Consider the following 24,388-nt stretch of genomic DNA (forward strand, 5'->3'; position numbering starts at 1 on the left):
AAAAAGAAAGACAGGATCCAGGCTACAGAAGTCCAACACAGGAGAGAGAAAAAAGAAATTTAAAGAAAAACAGTAAAGAGAAGGCCAAGAAAGAGAAAATGGTCCACAATGATGGAGGGTACCAGAAAACATTTCATGAATTATATACATACATACACACACACACACCAAAGAAGGCAATGGCACCCCACTCCAGTACTCTTGCCTAGAAAATCCCATGGACGGAGGAGCCTGGTAGGCTGCAGTCCATGGAGTCTCGAAGAGTCGGACACGACTGAGCGACTTCCCTTTCACTTTTCACTTTCCTGCATTGGAGAAGGAAATGGCAACCCACTCCAGTGTTCTTGCCTGGAGAATCCCAGGGACGGTGGAGCCTGGTGGACTGCCGTCTATGGGGTCACACAGAGTCGGACACAACTGAAGTGACTTAGCAGTAGCAGCATACATACACACATATATATAATATATATAAAGCCATTAGAATTCATCGATTTATACTGAGAAAAATTTTACACCTGAGGTAAAGCTTGGACTATATGTAACACGGAAGGTAAAACATGGGAAGGAGGAGGAAACAGCACATGTGTAAACTTAATCTTCTACAGTAAGTCAATAGGCGATGTGGGGGAAAAAAGCTAAAATGGCCTAAAGTCTAATTTGTCTGTTGAGCAGTGATCACAAATAGGTATATAACAGAAAATTGCTGGCTGTTTTGATTTGGTTCTGTGTATACATACATGTGTGTGCATATGGAATTGAGGCTTCCCCACTGGTTCAGTGGTAAAGAATCCACCTGCAATGCAGAAGAGGCGGGTTCAATTCCTGGGTCAGGAAGATGCCCTGGAGAAGGAAACGGCAACCCACTCCAGTATTCTTGCCTGGGAAATCCCCTGGACAGAGGAGCCTGGTGGGCTACAGTCCATGGGGTCACAAAGAGCTGGACACGACACCGAGACTAAACCACCATCACATATGGAATTATCTTTGTGTGAAACTAAGATCATGGCATCCAGTCCCAATACTTCATGGCAAAGAGATGGTGAAAAAAGTGGAAACAGTGACAGATTTTATTTTCTTGGGCTCTAAAATCACTGTGGATGGTGACTATAACCATGAAATTAAAAGACGCTTGCTCCTTGGAAGAAAGCTATGACAAACCTAGACATTGTATTAAAAAGCAGAGACATCACTTTGCCAACAAAGGTCCATACAGTAAAAGCTATGGTTTTTCCAGTAGTCATGTACAGATGTAAGAGTAGGACCATAAAGAAGGCTGAGTGCTGAAAACTTGATGCTTTCAAACTGTGATGCTGGAGAAGACTCTTGAGAGTTCTTTGGACTGCAAGGAGATCAATCCAGTCCATCCTGAAAGAAATCAACTCTGAATATTCACTGGAAGGACTGATGCTGAAGCTCCAATACTTTGGCCACCTGATGCAAAGAGCTGACTCACTGGAAAAGACCCAGATTCTGGGAAAGATTGAAGGCAGGAGGAGAAGCAGGCAGAGGAGAATGAGATGGTTAAATAGCATCACTGACTCAATGGACATGAGTCTGAGCAAACTTCAGGAGACAGTTAAGGACAGAGAATCCTAGCATGCTGCAGTTCATGGGGCTGTAAAGAGTTGGACATGAACAACTGAACAACAACAAATATATATACACACACAGAATTATGACTTACTATGACCTAAACAAGTATGTACAAGTATCAGTGTGACCAAAATGAAGAATCTTCTCACACACATCATAGTGACAGCAAAGGTGAATGGTTATTTCGTCACTGCCTTGAACAATGCCTCTCAGAGGAAAACATTACCACCATCATCAGACTTCCTAAGAATCTATCTTAAAACGCTGCATTTGGAGATCAAAGGAACAAAATTTAAATGATTCTAATTACCACAGGAAAAAATAAGAAAATTTATTAAGAAAAATAAGACTTTTTTCGACGTATGCATTGTTCAAACTATTCTCACCCATTATCTGCCCCTCCAGGACTTGCAACATCAAAGACCAAGCAAAGAATATCAAAGTGGGTTCTCAAAGTAAATATATATTATAGGAAATAGAAATGTTTTTAACCCCATTAATGTTTTATCTTCAGAGACATTTGAGCAGTTACTGCATATATAAAATAAGAGGGAAAATGCTACCTTTAGAAAACAAAAGAAAAATAACTTGAATTAAAAATGTCCTGATGCCAAAAATTTACCAGCTGTATGAACACATATATAATGTTCTCCAAATGACAAAAGTGTAGAGATGGAAAACAAATCAGTGGTTGCCAGGGGTTAAGGCTGGTGGGAAGGAGTGCCGTGGCCTTAACTATAAAGGGGTAGTCTAAAGGAGATCTTTGCAGAGATGGAACAGTTCTGTATCACGATTGTGGTGGTGGTTACATGAATCTACACATGTGATAAAATGATACAGAACAGGACACACACCTAGCATCTGTATGAATTTCCTGGTTTTGATACTGCAATGTAGTTATTTAACATGTGCTCACTGGGGGAAATCTCCTGGTTGCCTAGTGCTTAGGACTCTGCACTGTCACTGCTCTGGTTCAATTCATGGCCAGGGAACTAAGATGCGACAAGCTGTGTGGCACAGCCAAAAAAGTTAACTAACTGATCAAAAATAAAATAAGATGTACTCATTGGGGAAAAACTGGGTGAAGGGTAAATGAAACCACTCTGTACTATTTTTGCAAATTCCTATGAATCTGTTAAGCACTTCGAAATAAAAATTTTAAGAAATATACGTTGCTCAGCTAACATCATACTTAACAGTGAAAGACTGAAAGCTTTTCCCCTAAACTCAGGAACAAGATAAATATGTCTGCTCTCACCACTTCTATTCAACACTGTACTGGAAGTTCTAGCCAGGGGAATTAGGCAAAAAAGGAAATAAAAGACATCCAGATTGAAAAGGAAGAAATGTAACAATCTTTACTGCCAATGACATGATCTTATCTGTAGAAAATCTTAAAAAGAATCCACACACAAAAAAATGAGAGTAAACAATTTCAGCAAAGTTGTAAGATCAGATCAGATCAGATCAGTCGCTCAGTCGTGTCCGACTCTTTGCAACCCCATGAATCGCACATCAATATATAAAAATAAGTTGTGTTTCTGTACATTAGCAATGAACAATCAGAAAATGAAATTAAGAAACAAATACCATAATAGTATCAAAAAAAATAATATATTTAGGGGACTTCCCTGGTGGTCCAGCGGTTGGGTGTCTGCCTGCCAAAGGGACGTGGGTTCCAGCCCTCATCCAGGAAGATCCCACAGGCTGCAGGGCAACTGAGCCCTCAAGACACAACAAAGGAAGCCACTGCAATGAGAAGCCACAGCTATACACAGCCAACAAAGTCCCCGTTCAGCCACAAATACATAGAAAAACTGTTTGAAAAAGAACATACTTTGACACAAATTTAACCAAAGAAGTAAAGACTTGTGCACAGAAAATTATAAAACATTGAAAGAAATTAAAGAAAATCTAAATAAGTGGAAAGACAGCTCATGTTCATAGACTGAAATACTTAATATTTTTAAAATGGCAGTATTCCCCAAATAGATCTATAGATTCAATACAATCTCTTGTCAAAATTTTAAATGTCAGTTTTGCAAATATGGATAAGCTGATCCTAAAATTCATACGGAATTGAAAGGAACCCATAACAACCAAACAATCTTGAAAACAAGACTCACACTTCCTGGTTTCAAAACTTAGTACAAAGCTACAGTACTTTGGCCACCTGATGCAAAGAGCTGACTCACTGGAAAAGACCCTGATGGTGGGAAAGATTGAGGGCAAGAGGAGAAGGGGGTGACAGATAATGAGAAGTTGGATGGCATCACTGACTCAATGGACATGAGTCTGAGCGAACTCTGGGAGAAAGTATTGGACAGAGAAGCCTGGTGTGCTGCAGTTCATGGGGTTGCAAAGAGTCAGACACGACTTAGTGACTAAAGAACAACATTAACAGCATTTAAAAGAGTGTGACACTGGCATTCAGATAGGCAGATAGATCAACTGAATAAATCTGAGTCTAGAAATAAATCTATACACCTATGGTGAATTTATTTTCATTAAGGAAGTCCAGACCATTCAATGGGAAAGAAGAGTTTTGACAACAGATTGCTCTAGGACAATGAATTTGGATCCTTATCTCATGTGATATACAAAAATTAACTCAAAATGGATCAAAGACTTAAATTTAAAAGCCAGACTACAAAACTCTCAGAAGAAAATATACGTTTTAATCTCTATAAACCTGGATTTGCCAATGGTTTCTTAGATATGACATCAAAGCATCAGTAACAAAAGAAAAAATAAACTGGACTCAAATTAAAACTACTGATAACATTTTTAACAATTAAATTTAAGGACTTCCCTGGCGGTCCAGGGTTGGGAGTCTGTCTGCCAGTACAGGGGACATGGGTTCGATCCCTAGTTCAAGAGGATCCCACATGCCATGGAGTAACCAGATCTATGCAACACAACTACCGAGCCAAGTGTCACAACTACTGAAGCCTGTGTGCCTAGAGCCGATGCCCCACAAGAGAAACCACAATGAGAAGCCCACACACAACAAAGAGTAGTCCCCATGTGCCATAACCAGAGAAAGCCCACGTACAGCAATGAAGACCAAAAACGCATAGAGCAGCCAAAAATAAAAATAAATTTTTTTAATTTAAATTAAAATTCAAAACATTTGTACAAAGGACACTGTCAAGAAAGTGAAAACAAAGTCCCAGAATGGGAGAAAATATTTGCAAATAATATACCTAGTAAAGATCCAGTGTCCAGAATATATAAAGAACTCTTACAATTCAACAATAAAAAGAGAGAGAAAAAAAGGACAACTTAATTCTTTTTTAATTTTTTAATTGAAGGATAATTGCTTTACAGAATTTTGTGGTTTCCTGCCATACATCAACAATAATCAGCCATAGGTACATCCACGTCCCCTCCCTCTTGAACCTCCCTCCCACCTCCCTCCCATCCCACCCTTCAGCCTGTCACAGAGTCCGTTTGCCTTCCCTGAGTCACACAGCAAATTCCCATTGGCTATCTTTTTTACTTATGGTATTGTAAATTTCTATGTTGCTCTTTCCATACATCTCACCTTCTCCCTCCTCCCCTCCCTCAACGTCCATAGGTCTGTTTTCTCTGTTCCTCCATTGCTGCCTGAAAATAAATTCATCAGTGCCATCTTGCTAGATTCCATATATAGGCATCAGTATGCTATGCTATGCTATGCTAAGTCACTTCAGTCATGTTCTACTCTGTGTGACCCCATAGACGGCAGCCCACCAGGCTCCCCCATCCCTGGGATTCTCCAGATAAGAACACTGGAGTGGGTTGCCATTTCCTTCTCCAATGCAGGAAAGTGAAAAGTGAAAGTGAAGTTGCTCAGTCGTGTCCGACTCTTAGCGACCACATGGACTGCAGCCCACCAGGCTCCTCTGTCCATGGGATTTTCTAGGCAAGAGTACTGGAGTGGGGTGCCATTGCCTTCTCCGAGGCATCAGTATACAATATTTGTATTTCTCTTTTTTTTTTTTGTATTTCTCTTTCTGACTTACTTCACTCTGTATAATAGGTTCTAGGTTCATCCACCTCTTTAGACCTGACTCAAATGTGCATGACCTAATTTGTTAAATAGGCAAATGACTTAAATAGACATTTCTCCAAAGTACAAATTGCAAGTATGCACATGTAAAGATGTTCAACATCATTAGTCATTAGAAAAATGCAAATCAAAACCACAATGAGATACCACTTCATATCCACTAGTAAGGCTATAACCAAAATAGTTACGGACTTTACGTTAAGTGAAATAACGGTCACAAAAAGACAAACATTGTATGCTTCCACTTATACGTGGTACCTACAGTAGTCAAACCCATAGAGACAGAAAGTAGACTGGTTAGGGGCTGAAGAGCTGGAGAATGAGGAGTTTTTTAATGGGTATGGGCATGTGTGCTAAGTCACTTCAGTCGTGTCCGACTCTTTGCGACATTATGGACTGTAGCCCACCAGGCTCCTCTGTCCCTGGGGATTCCCCAGGCAAGAATACTGGAATGGGTTGCCATGCTCTTCTCCAGGGGATCTTCCCAACCCAGGGATCAAACCTGCGTTTCTTACGTCTCCTGCATTGGCAGGCAGGTTCTTTGCCACTAGTGGCACCTGGGAAACCCTTATGGGTATAGTTTCAGTTCTGCAAGATGAAGAGTTCTGGTTTTACAACTATATACATTTACATAACACTACTGAACTGTACACTTAAAAATGGCAAAGAGGTAAATTTTACATTGCGCATTTTACTTCAATTAAAAATTTTAAATGTTACAAAAGACATAAGTATTGCTGAGGGTATACAGAGATTGGATTTTTTTTATATATACATTGCTATTGGTTATGTAAAAATGGGGCAGTCACTTTGGAAAACAATTTGACAATGCCTCAAAAAGCTAAACACAGTTACCCTATTTTGCTCCAAGGTGTGTGTGCGCACCCAAGAGAATGGAAAACATCACATAAAATCTCACAAGTAAATGCTCATGGCAGCATTATTCTTAACAGCAAAAAAAAAAAAAGTGAAAACTCAAATGTCCATCAACTGATGAATGCATAAACAAAATGTGGTATATCCATACAATGGAATAGTATTTAGCCATGAAAGGAAATGAAGTACCAATACATGCTACATGAATGAATCCTGAAAACATGCTAAATGTAAGAAGCCAGACCAAAAAAGCCATATATTGTATAATTCCATTTCTATGAAATGTCCAGAATAGGCAAATATATAGAGACAGAAAGTAGATAAGCGATTTTCCAAGGCTGAGAGAGGGAGGGGAAGGGTTGATAATCACTACTGACAGGTATGCAGTTTCTTTTTGGAGTGATAAAAATTTATGAAATTGGACAGTGATGATGGCTATACAGCTTCATGTATATATACAAAAAACACTGAATTATACACTTTAGTATATGTTATGTGAATTCTGTCTTAATAAAAAAATAAATATATGCTTCATGTATATATACAAAAAACACTGAATTATACACTTTAGTATATGTTATGTGAATTCTGTCTTAATAAAGAAATAAATATATGCTTGATGACAGAAACCGGATATTCACATAGTCTCAAAGTACCTTCCTCAAAGCATTCAGTAATTACCAAGGGAAAAATACTAAGCTTACACTGGGAAATCCTGGCAGACACCACTGTAGCAGTGATGAAGGTCAACATCACCAGTAAAGTATCAACAACATCATGTACACTCTGATATGATACACTGAGGAGGGCACCTTCACTTCTGTGGTATCCTTCCCCAAAATGCAAAATCTTAATCTGATCATGAGAAAATAGCAGATGAACCCAAACTGAGGGCTTCCCAGGTGGCTAAGTGGTAAAGAATCCACTGCCAAAGCAGAAGACTTGGGTTCAATCCCTGGGTCAGGAAGATCCCCTGGAAAAGGAAATGGCAACCCACCCCAGTAATTCTTGCCTGGGAAATCCCATGGACAGAAGAGGCTGACAGGCTGCAGTCCATGGGGTCACCAAGGGTCAGACACAACCTACTGACTTAACAACACAAACTGAGGGACATTATACGTCATTATATGTCTTTGATGTGACAAAAGCCATCCTTCATTTAGAAAGAAATAAGCTTATAAACTAAATACTGATCCTAAACCATGGTACCATAAATTTTTACCCCCAAACGATAATTAATGAAAGGGAAGAGAAAAAAAGAATGAAATGTTCTAAAAAAGATGTGAGATCTTTCAGCTTGTTGTAAGAAAATGTATGCTGAGCATCTATGCCCTGTTTGACTATCTCCAGTATTCACTATCTCATGTTCTAATTTCTGACCCTACTTGTTGCTGAACCGTGTCTGACTCTTTCGAGACCCCATGGACCGTAGCCCGCCAGGCTTCTCTGTCCAAGGGATTTTCCAGGCAAGAATACTGAAGTGGATTGCCATTTCCGTCTCCAGGGGATCTTCCCAACCCAGGTATTGAACCCGAGTGTCCTGCATTGGCAGGCAGATTCTCTACCGCTGAGCCATAGGGAGAAGCCCTATTTATTTTACATCAAAACAAAATCTGCTTTATATTAAGCCTCAAACACTCAGAATTTTAGAGTCTAAGAGGCAAAAAGAGACAATCCAGTCCACTGGCTCTCAAAGTGCAGTCCTGGACCAGTCTCTAGGAAGCTATTTTAGACATTCAAATTCAACACTCACTCAAAACGTCTGAATCAGAAACAGGTGGTGAAGCCCTGCAATAGGGTTTTAACAAGCCCCCCAGGTAATTCTAATACAGACTAAAGTTTGAGAACTACCAATCTTATCTAATTCTCTCACCACAGAAGTGACTTGCTTAAAGGTACAAGGTTTCTTAGAAGGGGCCATGCCTAAAACCTAGGCGTCCAACCCCCAGTCCAATGCATTTCTGACTTAGCCCACACTGTCCCACCACGGGTCCTAGTTCATTACAACACCGCCTCAATTATCCTATCTCCCTTTCCCTACCATCATTTTCTGTTCCAGTTCCATCTACTTCTTACCATGTGACAGGGTCATAAAATTTGTCACTTTAAATGAGGTACAACATTCCTGGTAGGCAATAAGAGCCAAAAGAATTAGATGCTTAATTCCTTAAACTGATTCGAACTATCATTTCAAACAGAATTAGTGTTTTTCATGTATCTTCTCTATTCCATCGTTTGTCTCCTTTAAGTAATTAAGGGAATTATTCAGCACATCAATGCAGTCAATTAATGATGATTTTCCCACCTTAACATCAAGAGTTACTCAAGTTCTATATGTCCTTTACAAGTCAACTTCTTCTGGTATACCATGCATAAACATGTAAAGGCGAGCAAGACACCATTAAGTAGGAGTAAGCTCAAAAATAAGTGCAGCAAACTGAGAAAGAATGAGAAGCAAAGACAATCCTCTCCTTCACAAATCAAAACCAAGAGCCCCCCACAAAAAAGAAAACAAGAGCCAAATAAAACCAAGGAAATTATCTGTTGTACATTTAAAAAATAAAATTTCACTTAAATATAAATTAGATGATAAAATAATCTGTTTAAGCTAAAGAGGCCCTTCAACCATAGCTTAACAAAGCTCTAAATTTTTACACATGAAAATTTGAATAAGCTAGTAATTAGATCCTTACCAGGCCTGGTGTGGTATCTTCGTCACTGTCTCCTTCCTGGCTGCTTTCTGTATCAGGACTGAGAACCACCGTATCTGAAGGGCTCTTGTACTGCCACTTGTTGCTTTCAGCATGAACATCCAAGGATGATTTTTGCAGAGTGGATTCTTCCTTGGAAGATGTGGCTTCCATCTTTGGAGTTAAAATCCTTCTGCAACTTTTCTTTATTTCAGCTTTCTTAGATTTCTTACATGTCACTTCACTGTTAGAATTCTTATCTAATAGAGATTTGAGGCGCTTAAGTTGGCCTGTATTGTAGTTACTGAGTGAAAAGGGGACAAGACACACCTTAGCTGTTACTCCTAAAACTGTAGTCTGTACCGGTCTCAGAGATGTATCAGCGATGTTTTGGTTTTCCTTATATTCATTCACCTATTCAGGTCAATAAAGGAAAACAGTATTAAAATTCCAGGTCCTTAGCCTTTTCTTACTCTTCACAACCCCATAGACTACAGTCCACCAGGCTCCTCAATCCATGGGTTTCTCCAGGCAAGACCACTGGAGTGGGTTGCCATGCCCTCCTCCAGGGTTATCTTCCCAACCCAGGGATTGAACCCACGTCTCTTCTGGTCTCCCGCATTCTCAGGCAGGTTCTTTAGCACTAGCACCACCTGGGAAGTCCCAGAGATCTGTGTAAATAAATCTAATTCCTATTTCAAAATAACAACATAAATCCCAGCTGACAGCCTGTAAGGAAACTTTTTTCCCCTCCAAAATCTAGATACCTATTCATTAACCTAAATAGAATTATTATACTGGGCACTGACCCATGAGTCCGCCAGACCAATAATAAAAATGACTACAATTTGTTATTGAGGAAACTGAAAACTGGAATTGTTCCAAGAGTGGGAAACTGACCAAAACGACTGCAATAACAAACGCAGACTTTCTGATCCCAGCCTGACACTATTTCTGGGGTTACTGACAGGCATCTTCCTTGGGGCTAAGGGCCCAGTTTCCACAGAGGAGAACCAGGACAGGCATCCCCGCTTATCTTTTGAAGCAACACCCGGAAAAACCCAAAACCCGTTACACTGAGAGATGCCCCAAGGAGCAGGAAATAGTTTTGCAGCGAGGAGGTGCCGTTTGGCAAGTCCTCCCCTGCCTACGCCACGCATATCCCTCACGAACAATGAGGCAGCAACACACCCGAAAAGGACAAGCCGTTTCTAACATTCACCTGAAGTCGCTGTCTGGAACCCCCCTTCTGCTCAGCCTCCGCGCGGGACCCAGACATCTTTCCGCAGCGTAGCCGCTGGCGTCTTCCCGCCAAGACTGCGGCGAGAGGCGGGGAGGAGTGGAGATGGGAGGGGCGAGGAGGAGCCCGGCGCCCGCGAGGCTCGGGCGGCGAAGGCGGGCGCTGATCCCAGCCGACGGGAGGGGGAAGGGGCACGGGGCGTTACATTTTCGCCTAGGTACGCAAGCTTGCCAGCCTCACTCCAAACTCAAATTCTTTAGGGAAGCGAAGGGACCGAATCGCCATTTTTACCTTAGATCCCGGTGGTTTTTGACGCTGCTGATGCCTGTATCTTACTTTGAAAAACACTTGCGCTTCTCCTAAAGAAAAACCACCTCGCCTAGCAGTGAGCCTGGAAAAGATTCAGGGGCATTTAGTTGGCCAGATGAACTAGAGAAGAAATGAAATCAACCTGCAGGCTTTACCTCGACCCGATGATTCCTTGTGATCCCGCCACCAGAAAATTATGCCCTATGGCTACCGTATTCTCTTCTTCCTAGGAAGGGAAGTATTTTGATTTTTTTCCCCCCAAGAGCTAATAAGGTGATTTAAACTTCACCCACCAGTTAACTAAGATTCTAGTGATGACCTTACAAAGCCCAAGGACAGGGGGAAAGTCTTAAATAACTTTTGTATCACAAAGCATCATAAATAAGATTTTAGGACACTGTATTTTAGTCGTTGCCATATTAAAAGTTGTTTTGTTGTTGTTGTTTTCTATTTTCTGGGTTGCCAAGAGCAGAAAGAATTGCCTTCCCGTCAGATTTACTCACTCGGGATAGCATAGTTTTGGAGCTGATAAATTTACAATACAAATTTCTATCAACTCTACTTTTACAGTCCTTTATAGCTCAAAACTTTGTCGTGCACTGTTCTTTGAGACTTGCCCAATTTTATTTCTTCTCCCAGCTGAGGCCCAACTGTAGCACAGGTGAAACCACTTGAGAAGTAATGCTACTAACAGTACCTTCAGGAAAGTTCGCTTCAGCAATTTTCACTCCTAGACTCAAAAATTACTGATAAAATCAAACTTTTCACAGCGCCTGATATAATGCCGTATCTCTGGACTTCAAGACTTTGCTCACACTGTCCCTTCTCTCCCTACACAGCAATTATAATATCTTTTCTACAGTGCATGTGTTCTACCAACTAGCCTGTTTTTTTTTTTAACACGATCCACCTAGAAAATTGGGTCTATTTGTTCCTATTCTATAAACCCTTTCAGTTCAGTTCAGTCGCTCAGTCGTGTCCGACTCTTTGCGACCACATGAACAGCAGCATGCCAGGCCTCCCATTGGAGAAGGCAATAGCACCCCACTCCAGTACTCTTGCCTGGAAAATCCCATGGATGGAGAAGCCTGGTGGGCTGCAATCCATGGAGTCGCTAAGAGTCAGACACGACCGAGCGACTTCACTTTCACTTTTCACTTTCACGCTTTGGAGAAGGAAATGGCAACCCACTCCAGTGTTCTTGCCTGGAGAATCCCAGGGACGCGGGAGCCTGGTGGGCTGCCGTCTATGGGGTCACATAGAGTCGGACACGACTGAAACGACTTAGCAGGCCTCCCATTAAGGCTTACTAAATAAAATTCAAGTTCCTGGAGGACACGAGCCTTTTAACAATATTCCATACTCCTTAGAGAGATCTAAGTGATGTAAACACAAGTGCTTAATAATTACTTACGGACTCATATACAAACATTCCAGCCAGGAATATGTTATAATAGGCAGTCTCCAGAAATGGACACAACTGGAACGCTTAATAGTGTTCGGATTTCAGACATTATTCTAAGCCGCTTGGGGGATTTTTTTTTTTTTCTTGCCACTGGCCTAAATTACCACCACTTGCCCTCAAGTGACCAAAAAATACCTCACCACAATCCGCTCAGCCTCATCAACTGAGCTAATCAAGTGCTGTTAACGGGATTTCTATTCCGATTAAACTCTGAGCTTTCAAATTTGACAGTCTTTACAAACTGCAGTTCATTATCTCCTGAGTTTCATCATTCATCACTACCCTGTAATACTCGGGTTTAGACCAACCTAACGAACAAAACCTTTACTTGAGACTTCCCTCGTCGCAGGGTCTTAACAGCAAATCCCAGTGGAACCAACTTCCCGCCGGGATGACGCGTACAAACACTGCAAGACTGAGAACGCCGGGGCAGCCTACGGACATGCGCAGTAACAGACTCCACCTTCTAGTCGTAGGCGTCTAGAAGTCCTCCACAATCCCACAATCCTCTGGTCGTATACTTCCGGTTATTCTAGCTCAGCCGTAGGTGGTGTTTCTTTCTATCAGTCGCGCAGCAGTTTCCAGTGGTCCTAGGAGGAGTGGGTTTTATCTGTTCTTTGACATTGTAGCTGTTCACTTTGAAATCAGTCGACTTTCGGGAGTCACCGACGCTGTCGTCAACATGTCTGTCCCAAGCTCACTCATGAAACAACCGCCCATTCAGTCAACGGCTGGGGCCGTCCCGGTTCGCAATGAGAAAGGTACTGTGTTGAGCGGTTTTCCAGTCGGATCTTATCTCTTTCGCCAATATATTCCAAACTTACCCCGGGCCCACCACCTTATCTCCAACGATCCTTAAGACCCTGCCCCTATTTCTTCTACTTTCCCTGTCAAAATCGGATCCGATCGCGTTGCTACTTAGAACTCATCTCGTTAGTAGAACCCGTGTGCTCTCTCCTCCACCAATAAGTTAAGCTAATATAGTGAATGCCTGCTATTTGCGTGGCGTTGTGTGGCATACGTTTTGTTGTCCATTGTCTGTTTATGGTGCTTTTATAACTCGTATCATTGTAATTACGTGTCCACCTCCGTCTGCTATATCGTAAGTTAAGAACCTACTTGAGGCAGGAACTCTATCTTAAAACTTTTTATCCCTTTCAGCCATCGCAGTGACTGTATTTGTTAAATTGAATACAGAATGGTGTAAAACAGTGGTGTAAGGAACTCATAGTCTGTGAGACATGTAAAAAGACGCACATTCTGAACAAGTTTATGGTCTTTCCCACCTATAAAACCTGTCACATAGGTGATATAAACGAAATGCTTTGGGAGGACAGAGAAGAAATAATCTCTTCAGATTGGAATATTTAACTTGATCTTTAAAGGATGGGTAGGATTCTAATGAGTGCAGATGGATGAAGGAAAACTGTACTTGTTTGGGGAGTCAGACTGAAAGTCCGAGTTTTTTCAGTAAAGTATTTGGAAAATAATGTCAGTTCTTTTTATCTTTTAAATATACAGTATCTATCTTTGTGCATTCTGCCTTTTGTTGTTTTTTTTCTTAAGTCAACATGACTTTGGAGAAGTGTCCTTTGGATACATGAAGGTCTTATTCATTCATTTTAACTGCTTGTTGTTTAGTTGCTAAGTCCTGTCTGACTCTGGGACTCCATGGGACTGTAGCTCACCAGGTTCCTCTATCCTTGGGATTTCCCAGGCAAGATTACTGGAGTGGGTTTCCATTTCCTTCTCCAGGGGATCTTCCCTACCCAGGGATAGAACCGGTGTCTCCTTCATTGGCAGGTGGATTCTTAACCTCTGAGCCACCAGGGAAGCCCCTTTAACTGCTTATAAGTTCCATTGTATAATTAAACCACAGTTTGATCCCTGTTGAGGGACATTTAGTTGTCATTTTGTTCCTTTTACAAATAGTGCTTAAACATGTCTCTTTAGTGCACTTGTGTAAAAATTTCTACTAGGGTAGTGTGAATCTACACTGACACATCATTTATCATTCAGTCGGTAGTTTACATTAAGATTCACTCTGATGTACATTCTATGGATTTGGACAAATGTATAGGGATATATATCCATCATTATGGTATCACACAGTATTTTCACTTAGTAATATGCATTTAAGGTTCCTGCATGTATTTTCATGGCTTGATAGCTCTTTTTGTTTTGTTGTTGCTGAGTAATATTCCATCATCTGGATGTACCATAGTTTACTTATCCATTCACCTCATGAAGGACACTTTGGTTGCTTACAAGTTTTGGCAGTTATGAACAGAGCTACAATAAATATCCATGTGCAGGTTTTTGTGTTTTGCTCCTTTGTATAAATACCAAAGAGCAGAAATTAGATCATATGGTAAGAGTATGCTTAGTTTGATGCTTTTGAACTGTGGTGTTGGAGAAGACTCTTGAGAGTCCCTTGGACTGCAAGGAGATCCAACCAGTCCATACTGAAGGAGATCAGCCCTGGGATTTCTTTGGAAGGAATGATGCTAAAGCTGAAACTGCAGTACTTTGGCCACCTCATGTGAAGAGTTGACTCTTTGGAAAAGACTCTGATGCTGGGACGGATTGGGGGCAAGAGGAGAAGGGGACGACAGAGAATGTTGAGTCTCAGTGAACTCCGGGAGTTGGAGGACAGGGAGGCCTGGCGTGCTGCGATTCATGGGGTCGCAAAGAGTCGGACACGACTGAGCGTCTGATCTGATCTGATCTGATGCTTAGTTTTGTATGAAACCACCAAACTATCTTCCAAAGTTGTTGTACCATTTTGCACTCCCACCAACAATAAATCAGAGATCCTGTTGCTCCACATTGTTACCAGCATTTGGTATTGTCAGAGCTCTAGATTTTGGCCATTCTGTGTGTAGCAACATCTCATTGTATTTTTTTTTTTTAATTTGCATTCCCTGAAGACATATAAGGGCCTCCCAGGTGGTTTAAAAAAATACTGCCAATGAAGAAGACAAAGGTTTGATCACTGGGTGAGGAAGATGCTCTGGAGGAGGAAATGGCAACTCACTCCAGTATTCTTGCCTGGAGAATCCCCATGGACAGAGGAGCCTGGTGGGCTACAGTCCGTGTGGTCGCAAAGAGTCGGACACAACTAAGCCACAGAGCATGCGCGAAGACATATTTACTTCTTAGTATCTTATAGATTAGTTGCTATTGTAAATAGAATTTTTAAACTGTATTTTCTAATTATAAGTAGCCAATATACAGGTACATTTATTTTTATCTAGCATTTATACACCTTTCCACTTGAATTTTTTAAGCTTCTCTGGTAATCTTGTATTTTCTACGTAAGTAATCATATTGGCTGCAAATTTGGCAGTTTCTTCCTTTTTAATTCTTACCTTTTATCTCTTTCTTATTGCCCTGAAACCATAATACAATGTTGATTAGAAGGTATGATAGGGACAACGTAACGATGCCTACTGTTTTTTAAAGGAGTGCTTCTAATATTTTATCATTAAATATAATGTTTGCTGTATCTACTGTTAAGATTGTGTGACTGTAAGTATATAAACTTTAAAAAGTATATTACTTTTTCCCTGTTAATTTTCTAAGGTTAAGCCATCCTTGTAGTCCTGGGCTAAATTTTAATTATGTCCCTATAGCTTAGAGGGGCTTCTTGGTTAGTTTTTATGTTGCCTGTATCTATGTTTGTAAGTGAAGTCCACCTAAAGTTTTCCCTTGAACTGTCCAGCTTGGTTATCCAGGTGATATTCCTCTTAGAAAATGTGTTGCTTAGTTTTCACTGATTTTCTGTTCACTGGAATTGTTGGTATTTGTAAAAGAAATATAATCTACTCTTGCAGGTTTGGTAGCACATAGCTAAAAGAAAAGGTAGAAATAAAGATTAGAAGATGGAGTTATGTGGTAATAGATTATATAAAGACTGCCAGAGAAATATCTTGAGGAACTAAAAGAATGACTGAACACTATTTTAATTTTATATTCCGACTGAAGTCACCCTGTGTGCTGGGCACTGTTAAACAAATAATTCACTTAAGCATATAGTTAAGGTGGATGTAGTCTCCCTATTAGGAGGGACTTTGTATTGTTTCACTGCCCACCCTTCCTCCACTCATTGTACCCAAGCTAAACCTCATTATCATTAGTTTTGGTGTTCACAGGAACGCCTTCTCATGCCTTGGCCTTTGTAGGAAAAAGATGTAGTTGAATAGATGGTTGGGTCAGGGCTCCTTCTCCTCCTTGGACTTGGTTTGCCAGGAATACAGGGCTTTTTTACCTGGAAAGGCCAAGGGTTGAGGGACACTGGGAAAGAGGTTACTGAAACGTAAGTTCTGTTTCTTACCCAGGTGAGATTTCGATGGAAAAAGTGAAGGTAAAACGTTATGTGTCGGGAAAGAGGCCAGACTATGCCCCTATGGAGTCCTCAGATGAGGAGGATGAAGAGTTTCAGTTCATTAAGAAAGCCAAAGAACAAGAAGCAGAGCCCGAGGAACAGGAGGAGGATTCATCTAGTGACCCTCGGCTGCGGCGTCTGCAGAACCGTATTAGTGAAGATGTGGAGGAGAGGTAATGACGAGGGTTCTGTTATCCTGGGCGTGAACCCAGCAATAACTGCTAATACTTGAGTTGCACTTGCTGTGCACCAGGCACTGTTCCTGGTATATTACTTTAACTAATTGTTGTAATCCACATAATGACTTTATGAGGGTATGATTATCCCCATTTTTACAAGCCAGGAAACTAAAGCAGAGTGGGGTTTGGAAAATGACTCATTAAGGGGATTGAAAGCACAGATCGCTGGTTGGTTTGTTGAGGGGTCTTTTTCGCACAGAGATGTTTTCTAAAATTTGAGAAATTGATCTTTTCCAGGTAGTTATTCTAAAAGCTAAGGAGGAGAAATGATACTGATAAAGTAGGAGAAAAGGACTGATGAGTGGTCTCATGTCAGAAAGGGACCCCTTCCGACGAGGGATTTTTATTTTGTATTGACTGAGACATTACCTTACAGAGTAGCCAGAGGTTCCCAACTTTCACAGTTCACATAGTCTCAGGAGTTTTTTCACAGAGCCTCTGGGCCCAAACAATTCTCTTTATTTTATTAAGTAGTTAGAGCTAAGTGATTTAATAAATATTTATGTCCTAGCAACTTAGATACTTAAAAACTTTAATACCTATAAAAGAAAAAACATTTTTATTTCATTTTTACATAACCACAATTACTTTTGGGGTTTATGTGCCTCTTGGGCACTAACAACTTCTCAAACCTTAGAGTCACATTGGCACAGTCACTCATTTCCTGTTCTATATTGACTTTCATGCAGAACTTGCTTTTTATCACAGCAGCCCAAAAAAACAGTTTTATAAAGACACGATACCATTGAAAGGAAACATAATGTGATCTGCCATTGAAACTCAACTACTTTGAGCTTTATAGTATATCCCAGTGCACCCATCTAAGCTTGGTACAGTGCCCCAGGGTGCCTCAGCATACACGTAATGTTTAGATCCAACTTGACTATTTCTTCTGACACTTTGAGTTAGTTTCTTTAATCTGCACCTCAGTTTCCTCATCTCAAGGCTTCAGTACTAATAAAAGGAAACATAATGTCCTGGTGCTCTGTGACTCAGGAAATGTCCTTTTTGTGAGGTTGGTATTACAGTCGGACACTGTCTTTCAGATTGGCTCGACATCGGAAAATAGTGGAGCCTGAAGTGGTTGGAGAAAGTGACTCCGAAGTAGAAGGAGATCCTTGGCGCATGGAACGAGAAGATAGCAGTGAAGAAGAGGAAGAAGAGATTGATGAAGAGGTATGATTAAGGAAAGTGGGAAGTTCTTTCTGGGTGGAAGAAGAAATTAGGGCCAGTGCTCCTTTGTTAAGGCCTTAGAAGCGCAAGATATCTGCTTTTGGCAGAAGTCTGATCCAGTGTTCCCTACTTGTTTTGGATAGGATTGAAATAGAGTGGTACTAAGTTGCATTTACTCAACCAGAATTTGTTGAGCTTGATGAGGTAAGAATAAAAAGCCACCGCAGAGCACAGGCCATTTGGCTGACTGGTTTGACATGTAACTTGATAGGAAATAGAGCGGCGCCGTGGCATGATGCGCCAAAGAGCACAGGAGAGAAAAAATGAAGAGCTGGAAGTCATGGAGGTGGAAGACGAGGGACGTTCTGGGGAGGAGTCCGAATCAGAGTCTGAGTATGAGGAGTACACAGACAGTGAGGATGAGATGGAGCCTCGCCTTAAGCCAGTCTTCATTCGGAAGTAAGTATTTCACAAACCAGGCCTGAATCCACATAATTACTGCTTTCTGGGTCTGAAGATGGAAGCCTCTTTTCTCGCTCATGCTCTTCTGAAATGTAGGCACTAAGTAAAAATCTTCTGCCCAGTGCCCCAGCTCAGCAGAGCATTTGCTGAGGAGTATCTTGGTGTTGGGCTTCCCAAGTGGCTCAGTGGGTGAAGAACCCACCTGCCATTGCAGGAGCCATGGGTTCGATCCCTGGGTTGGGAAGATCCTCTTGCAGGGGGAAGAGGCATGGCAACCCACTCCAGTATTCTTGCTGAAGAATCCCATGGACAGAGGCGCCTGGCAAGTTACAGTCCATGGGGTCGCAAGGAGTCAGACACAAGTGAAGCGACTGAGCACGCACACACGCATCTTGGTGGCAGTCTGAGTTAGTTTTCACGTCTCCTTTTCCACTTAAAACACACTTGCCAAGGTCTTATATTATTTTAAATACAAAATCAAGCTTAAGAGCAAATTCCTGTTCCTTTCCTAATGGCTAGAAATCCTACAGTCCAGCAGGTTTCTTGATATTCAGGCAGTTCAAAGATAATGGAATTTTGATGTTCTAAAGACCAGAAATGATTCCCACTTTTAGCTCTTTGCAAATAATAGAGCCAGAGACCATTTGGCTTTGTCTGGTTTGAATGAGACTTGATTTAGGGAACAAACAGCACTACTCAAAGGACTTTGGGCAATTAACAGGACCTCTGTGCTGCAGGAAGGACCGGGTGACAGTTCAAGAACGTGAGGCTGAAGCATTGAAACAGAAGGAGCTGGAGCAGGAGGCCAAACACATGGCTGAGGAGAGGCGCAAGTACACACTCAAGGTGCTGGGCGTGGCTGTGAGGATTGAGTGTGAGGAGTTGTGTGTTTCGGTCTGTCTGAGGGAGAATAAGGAAGTCCAACAGTTGAATTGTTCTCCCTATCCAGATTGTAGAGGAGGAAACCAAGAAAGAGCTGGAGGAGAACAAGCGGTCTCTGGCTGCCCTGGATGCACTCAATACTGATGATGAAAATGATGAGGAGGAATATGAGGCCTGGAAAGTTCGGGAGTTAAAGAGAATCAAGAGGGACAGAGAAGACAGAGAAGCGTGAGTAACAGGATGAGCTTAGAGCTTAATACCACTGGGTGGTCATATTCCTAGTAGGGTAGCTCTTAGGCTCCACACCTACTGTGAGTTCCATTCTAGCTTTCTTTAGGGTTCCTACAGCTAGGTGTATTCCCCATAATTGGAATGTGGCTTATTATAATAAAATCAGGGAAGAGAAACACATTTTGTCAGTGTTTCTCCACGGTAAGAGTGCAGCTGATACTCCCTTTAGTAGTTTCCTAGTAGACACAAACTAGTTAACTAGCTGTAATCAGTTCTCTGTTGCATAACAACCCAACCCAAAAGTAAGTGACTTAAAACAATTATTTCTCACAATTTTGGAGGTTGCTATGCAGTTCCTCTACCACACTCAGTTAGACCAAAATCATCTTGGAGCTGCACCACCCAATTCCTAAAAACTACTAGGAATGCTTTTTTTTTGAAGAAAAGGGACCTATGACTCTCCACCCCCTAAAAAAGGTTAAAACTGCTGCAATCTAGTTAATGATGGTGACCCTTGGTTTGTGATATGTAAGCACATTATTTAAAAAATACCAGTCAAGTCTTACACAGAATTTAATTCTGATTTTTTTTTTTTTTAAACAAAGAAGGCTCTTCAGGGAAGGGAAATTCGTAATGTTATAAAATCAAGCAGTAGTAGTTATGTCTGAACCTCAAAAAGACTAGAATAAACTTTCAGAAGTTTGCAGTACCAGGTCTTGCGAGCGTAATGAAGACTCCCTGACCTTTTTATTTATTAAACTTCAAATCTTAATTCCTAACAGATCGTAACTAGAATCAATGAAGATAAGTAATGCTTGAAAGGAGGTGGGACTGTGTCATATTCAGATAACTGGGTCTTTATGAAACTAAAAGGAAACTAATAAATAGTTTTCATTCTCTGAACAGACTCGAGAAGGAGAAAGCAGAAATTGAACGAATGAGAAACCTAACTGAGGAAGAGAGGCGAGCTGAGCTTCGGGCAAATGGCAAAGTCATTACCAACAAAGCTGTTAAGGGCAAATATAAGTTCCTACAGAAGTATTATCACCGGGGTGCCTTCTTCATGGTAAGAAGTGAAAAGAGACTGGAATAACCCCCGTTTTCCTAGTCCTGGGATGTTACCTCCACTTACCAGTGGTCAGCTTTCTTATTTGCTTTTTGCCTGTGAAGAATATAAAACCCAATAGAGGAAAGCATTGGCAGCAGGATTTCAGAAATGGCAGCAACTGTTCCCTTTTGGCCCCAGCTCTCAGGAGGAAATGATGTAACTGCAGAATTGAGGAAGTGAAAGAGAGAGTGATCTAGACTAGACTAGACGATTTAGGTCCCCCAGATCACTTAGATATCATTTTGCATAGCTGAGAGATTTTGATTATGAGAAAACCAAGCTCTGCAAAGAGCTTTACACTAACTCATGTTTGGGTGATTTAAGTTTAATTCACTTCCTTCTCAGCAGACAGAAAGTGACTAAATCTGACCCAAAAGTTGTTAATTATCTAACCATTATTTGTAATGCCATGATCTCTGTTCTTTATGTAAGTCAAAACAGCAGTCTGTTAACCCTGTATAAAATGAAAAGGACTGCTTCCAAATTATTTGGATTAGCACTAGTGGTAATTCCTTAATAGAGAGATAGCAGGAAAGGAAATGGGAGAATTGATGACAGTTATTACTCCAATGGCCTGTGGTTTGTTAAATTATTTCCTGATATTAAAGAAGTTTGTATCAAAAAGTAATATAGCTTTTTGAGATGCTGTTTAGCAAACCTTAGTATCTCCACTGCAGCTAAATTCCTGCCTTTTGCTGTAGATACCAGTAAAATTGTAAAACTTTAAAAAATTGTAAAAATAAGGAGGATTCCTTATTCTTCTCCCACCAAAATCAGTCTTATCTAGTCAGCAGGAAATATTTGCTTATTATGTAGTTTTCCAGCCCACGTAGCTTTCTAGATAGGAGTCAGTGGAGATTAATTACTTCTTAGATTGCTTCAAAGTCATAAAATATCATTGCTTTAGCATTTCAACAGTTTTAATAATCAAGCTCCTTAGAGAAGCAGTGCATTCCTAAGATACATAAGGAAAGGTTCATGTATAAGTCTTTTGGTGCACATACTCAAATATCAACTCTTCTCATCTGGACGAGGAGGGTGAAGTGGAAATAGCTTCTGAGATTAAATAAGGGACTTTCAGGCTCTAACAAGGAGAAAAATTGGTCTCATGAAAGGCCTACCTTTAAATTGGGCCTTTCAAGAGCTGATAGGAAGAGAGTATCCCAAAACTGTTCAGTTAAAGGATTCAGCTCTTCCATGAAACTTTCCTTAAGATGGTACTGTTTTAATGTTCTTTCAGTACATATGTTTATGGTCTGTATCATAACATTATAGTTGTATTTATATGTTGATTTGAAACTATTCTCTATAGTTGTTTTATACAGTTCATTAAGTAAACCTTTTGAGCATTTAGTGTATGAAGGGTAGTACTGTTTAACACAGCCATAGCTCCTTGCCCTCAGAAGGCTTACAATCTAATAATAGAGCTAAGACAAATACGTACTGTAACATAAGGAAGATTGAACGTACTAAAGGACTTCTGAAGAGAGAGGTGTTATATTTGGTAGGATTGAAAAGGATATCAAGGAGATGACATGTAAGATGTATAAACTTTCTGACATTCAGTGGTAGGAAGATATTCCATGTAAAAGAACCAGAAGAAATGGAGGCAGAAAGTATCATCTGTCAAGGCAAGGAGTACATTAAGGCTATGTAGCATTTGGCCTTGACTAGCACACAGAGGTGGAGAAGGCAATGGCAACCCACTCTAGTACTCTTGCCTGGAAAATCCCGTGGACGGAGGAGCCTGATAGGCTGCGGTCCATGGGGTCGCACAGAGTCGGACACGACTGAAGCAACTTAGCAGCAGCAGTACACAGAGGGATTATGCTTATTTAATAAAAGAGAGAACCTCTGAAAGGTTTTGAGCAGGACAAAGGTATAATGAGGATTGTGTTTTAGGAAACACATTAATCTAAAGAAATGTGTAAGGTTGATTGCAGGGAAAAACTGTAATAACCAAAGTAATGAGAATCTAGAGAGAATGTTGGTCCTATTACAGAAATTAAGTCAGGGAGAGGCTGATTTGGAAAATTTCAGGGATGTAGTTTTCACTTTAGTTGTGAGTTTGAAATCCCAACAATACGTAAGATATATATTGGGCAGTAGAAGAATCAGGATTGGAGATTTGAGAGGCCTGTATGAAGTTGAAATCATGTGACTGAATGAACATATTGAGTGAAAAGAATATAGCCAACCTTCAGGAAATAGCTACATTTAAGAAGGAAAAAGACAACACAAAGGAAAACAAGGAGTATCATCTCCTTAACTTGATGTAAGCTTTTGGTCCAGTAGGTTCAATGCCCTCTGGTTTCTTTTTATCCTTTGTTGTAAAATTTAATGAATTTGTAGTTTGAGGGACTTCCCTGATGGGTCCAGTGGTTACAACTCTGTGCTTAAACTGCCGGGTGGGGTGTGGGTTTGATCCCTGGTCAGGGAACTAAGCTCCCATATGCTGCCCAAATAAATAAATAAATAAAAATAATTTTAAATGGTTTAAAAAATGAGAGATACATGAGAAATAAAACCACAAGATTGATAAGACTCTTTTTTACAGGATGAGGATGAAGAAGTATACAAGAGAGATTTCAGTGCACCTACCCTGGAGGATCATTTCAACAAAACCATTCTTCCCAAAGTCATGCAGGTATGGGGAACCTTAATGACATGAGAGAAAAGGAACGTATTGAGGCCGGACCATGATAAATCTGGTGGTATAACTCATCATCTGTCCATACAGGTCAAGAACTTTGGACGCTCTGGTCGTACCAAATACACCCACCTCGTGGATCAAGACACCACCTCCTTTGACTCAGCATGGGGCCAAGAGAGTGCCCAGAATACAAAGTTCTTTAAACAAAAGGCAGCCGGGGTACGAGATGTATTTGAACGGCCATCTGCCAAGAAGCGGAAAACTACTTAGAGTTCAACTACTTATTCTTCCAGCTGTTGGACACAAGGGGAAATCTCAGCATCTGGTCCTTGATTTGTTTTTACTACTGTTCACATGGCCCCTGTATCTGGCCTGCTGAACCTACTGCCATACTTGTGGCACTGGGCAAACCCAGTGTTTGAAAGTGCTTTGTGAGGTTTGGACTCATGCCGAGAAGCCTGCAAAAAAGCACTGTCAGGTAGGATTAGAGGCTCCCACTTAGGACTATTTCTGAGAAATCTTGAATGTCATTACTGCTCTGGCTTCCCATATTCACTTGGGACTGTTCCAAGTTTCTTTTACCAGCTCTGAGCTTGGGTTAGAAACATGGATGGGCATCTAAGTGGACAATGTATTATTTCTACCTTACAGGAAATCTAAAGTCATTGAAAACCTGTTTTGCATTTTTGGGTAAATTTTTCTAGGCAAACATACTTTTTGATCCATTTATGTGCAAGTGTCAAGAAATAAAAAAATCATACACCAAGAGGTTTTTTTAGCATATCAGAAATAAAATGTGCAAGCTGACAAATATATTAACTAAGACAAAAGACCGCAGGGAGTTGTCAGGCAAAGGATGTTTCACATTTTAATCATACCCTTTCATCTCAGGAATAAGCACAGATGCAAGATAAGCTATATTGTAAGTGGCACCTAGATTTATTCCATGAGCAAATATGTGATTGTCATTGCTGTCTAAATCGTAGCTGTATATAGAAAACAGGACACACAAAACACAGAATCCAA

The 24,388-nt window shown here is 40.7% G+C and overlaps 2 protein-coding genes across 12 annotated transcripts in view; one reads left to right on the plus strand and one right to left on the minus strand.

Annotated features, from left to right (window-relative positions):
- WDR76 (WD repeat domain 76) overlaps window positions 1–12,825 on the minus strand; it is a 54,556-nt gene extending 41,731 nt beyond the window's left edge. For 2 of the 11 annotated variants that reach the window (XM_086363241.1, XM_086363240.1), the window contains exons 1-2: window positions 10,436–10,534; window positions 9,217–9,627 (exon numbers count right to left, since the gene is read on the minus strand). In XM_086363241.1, coding sequence (XP_086219367.1) covers window positions 9,217–9,627; window positions 10,436–10,492 — 468 coding nt within the window. In that variant the 5' untranslated portion in view covers window positions 10,493–10,534. Of the gene's footprint in view, window positions 1–9,216; window positions 9,628–10,404; window positions 10,535–10,744; window positions 10,845–11,265; window positions 11,402–12,176 lie in introns of those variants that run through there. The other 9 variants (XM_086363245.1, XM_086363244.1, XM_086363249.1 and 6 more) reach the window with 8 other exon arrangements.
- MFAP1 (microfibril associated protein 1) lies at window positions 12,770–24,128 on the plus strand. Its single transcript, XM_086363255.1, has 9 exons — window positions 12,770–12,988; window positions 16,568–16,787; window positions 17,900–18,029; window positions 18,298–18,485; window positions 19,226–19,334; window positions 19,438–19,598; window positions 20,508–20,667; window positions 23,267–23,356; window positions 23,450–24,128. The coding sequence occupies exons 1-9, from the start codon at window positions 12,910–12,912 to the stop codon at window positions 23,630–23,632; spliced, it is 1,320 nt and encodes a 439-aa protein (XP_086219381.1). The 5' UTR covers window positions 12,770–12,909; the 3' UTR covers window positions 23,633–24,128.
- Window positions 24,129–24,388: the final 260 nt, after the last annotated feature.

The sequence above is a fragment of the Bos grunniens genome, chromosome 21 (genome assembly GCF_055505025.1).
Source record: "Bos grunniens cultivar Pamir isolate PY7600 chromosome 21, Bosgru_T2T1.0, whole genome shotgun sequence".
In the NCBI taxonomy this organism is placed as follows: Eukaryota; Metazoa; Chordata; class Mammalia; order Artiodactyla; family Bovidae; genus Bos; species Bos grunniens.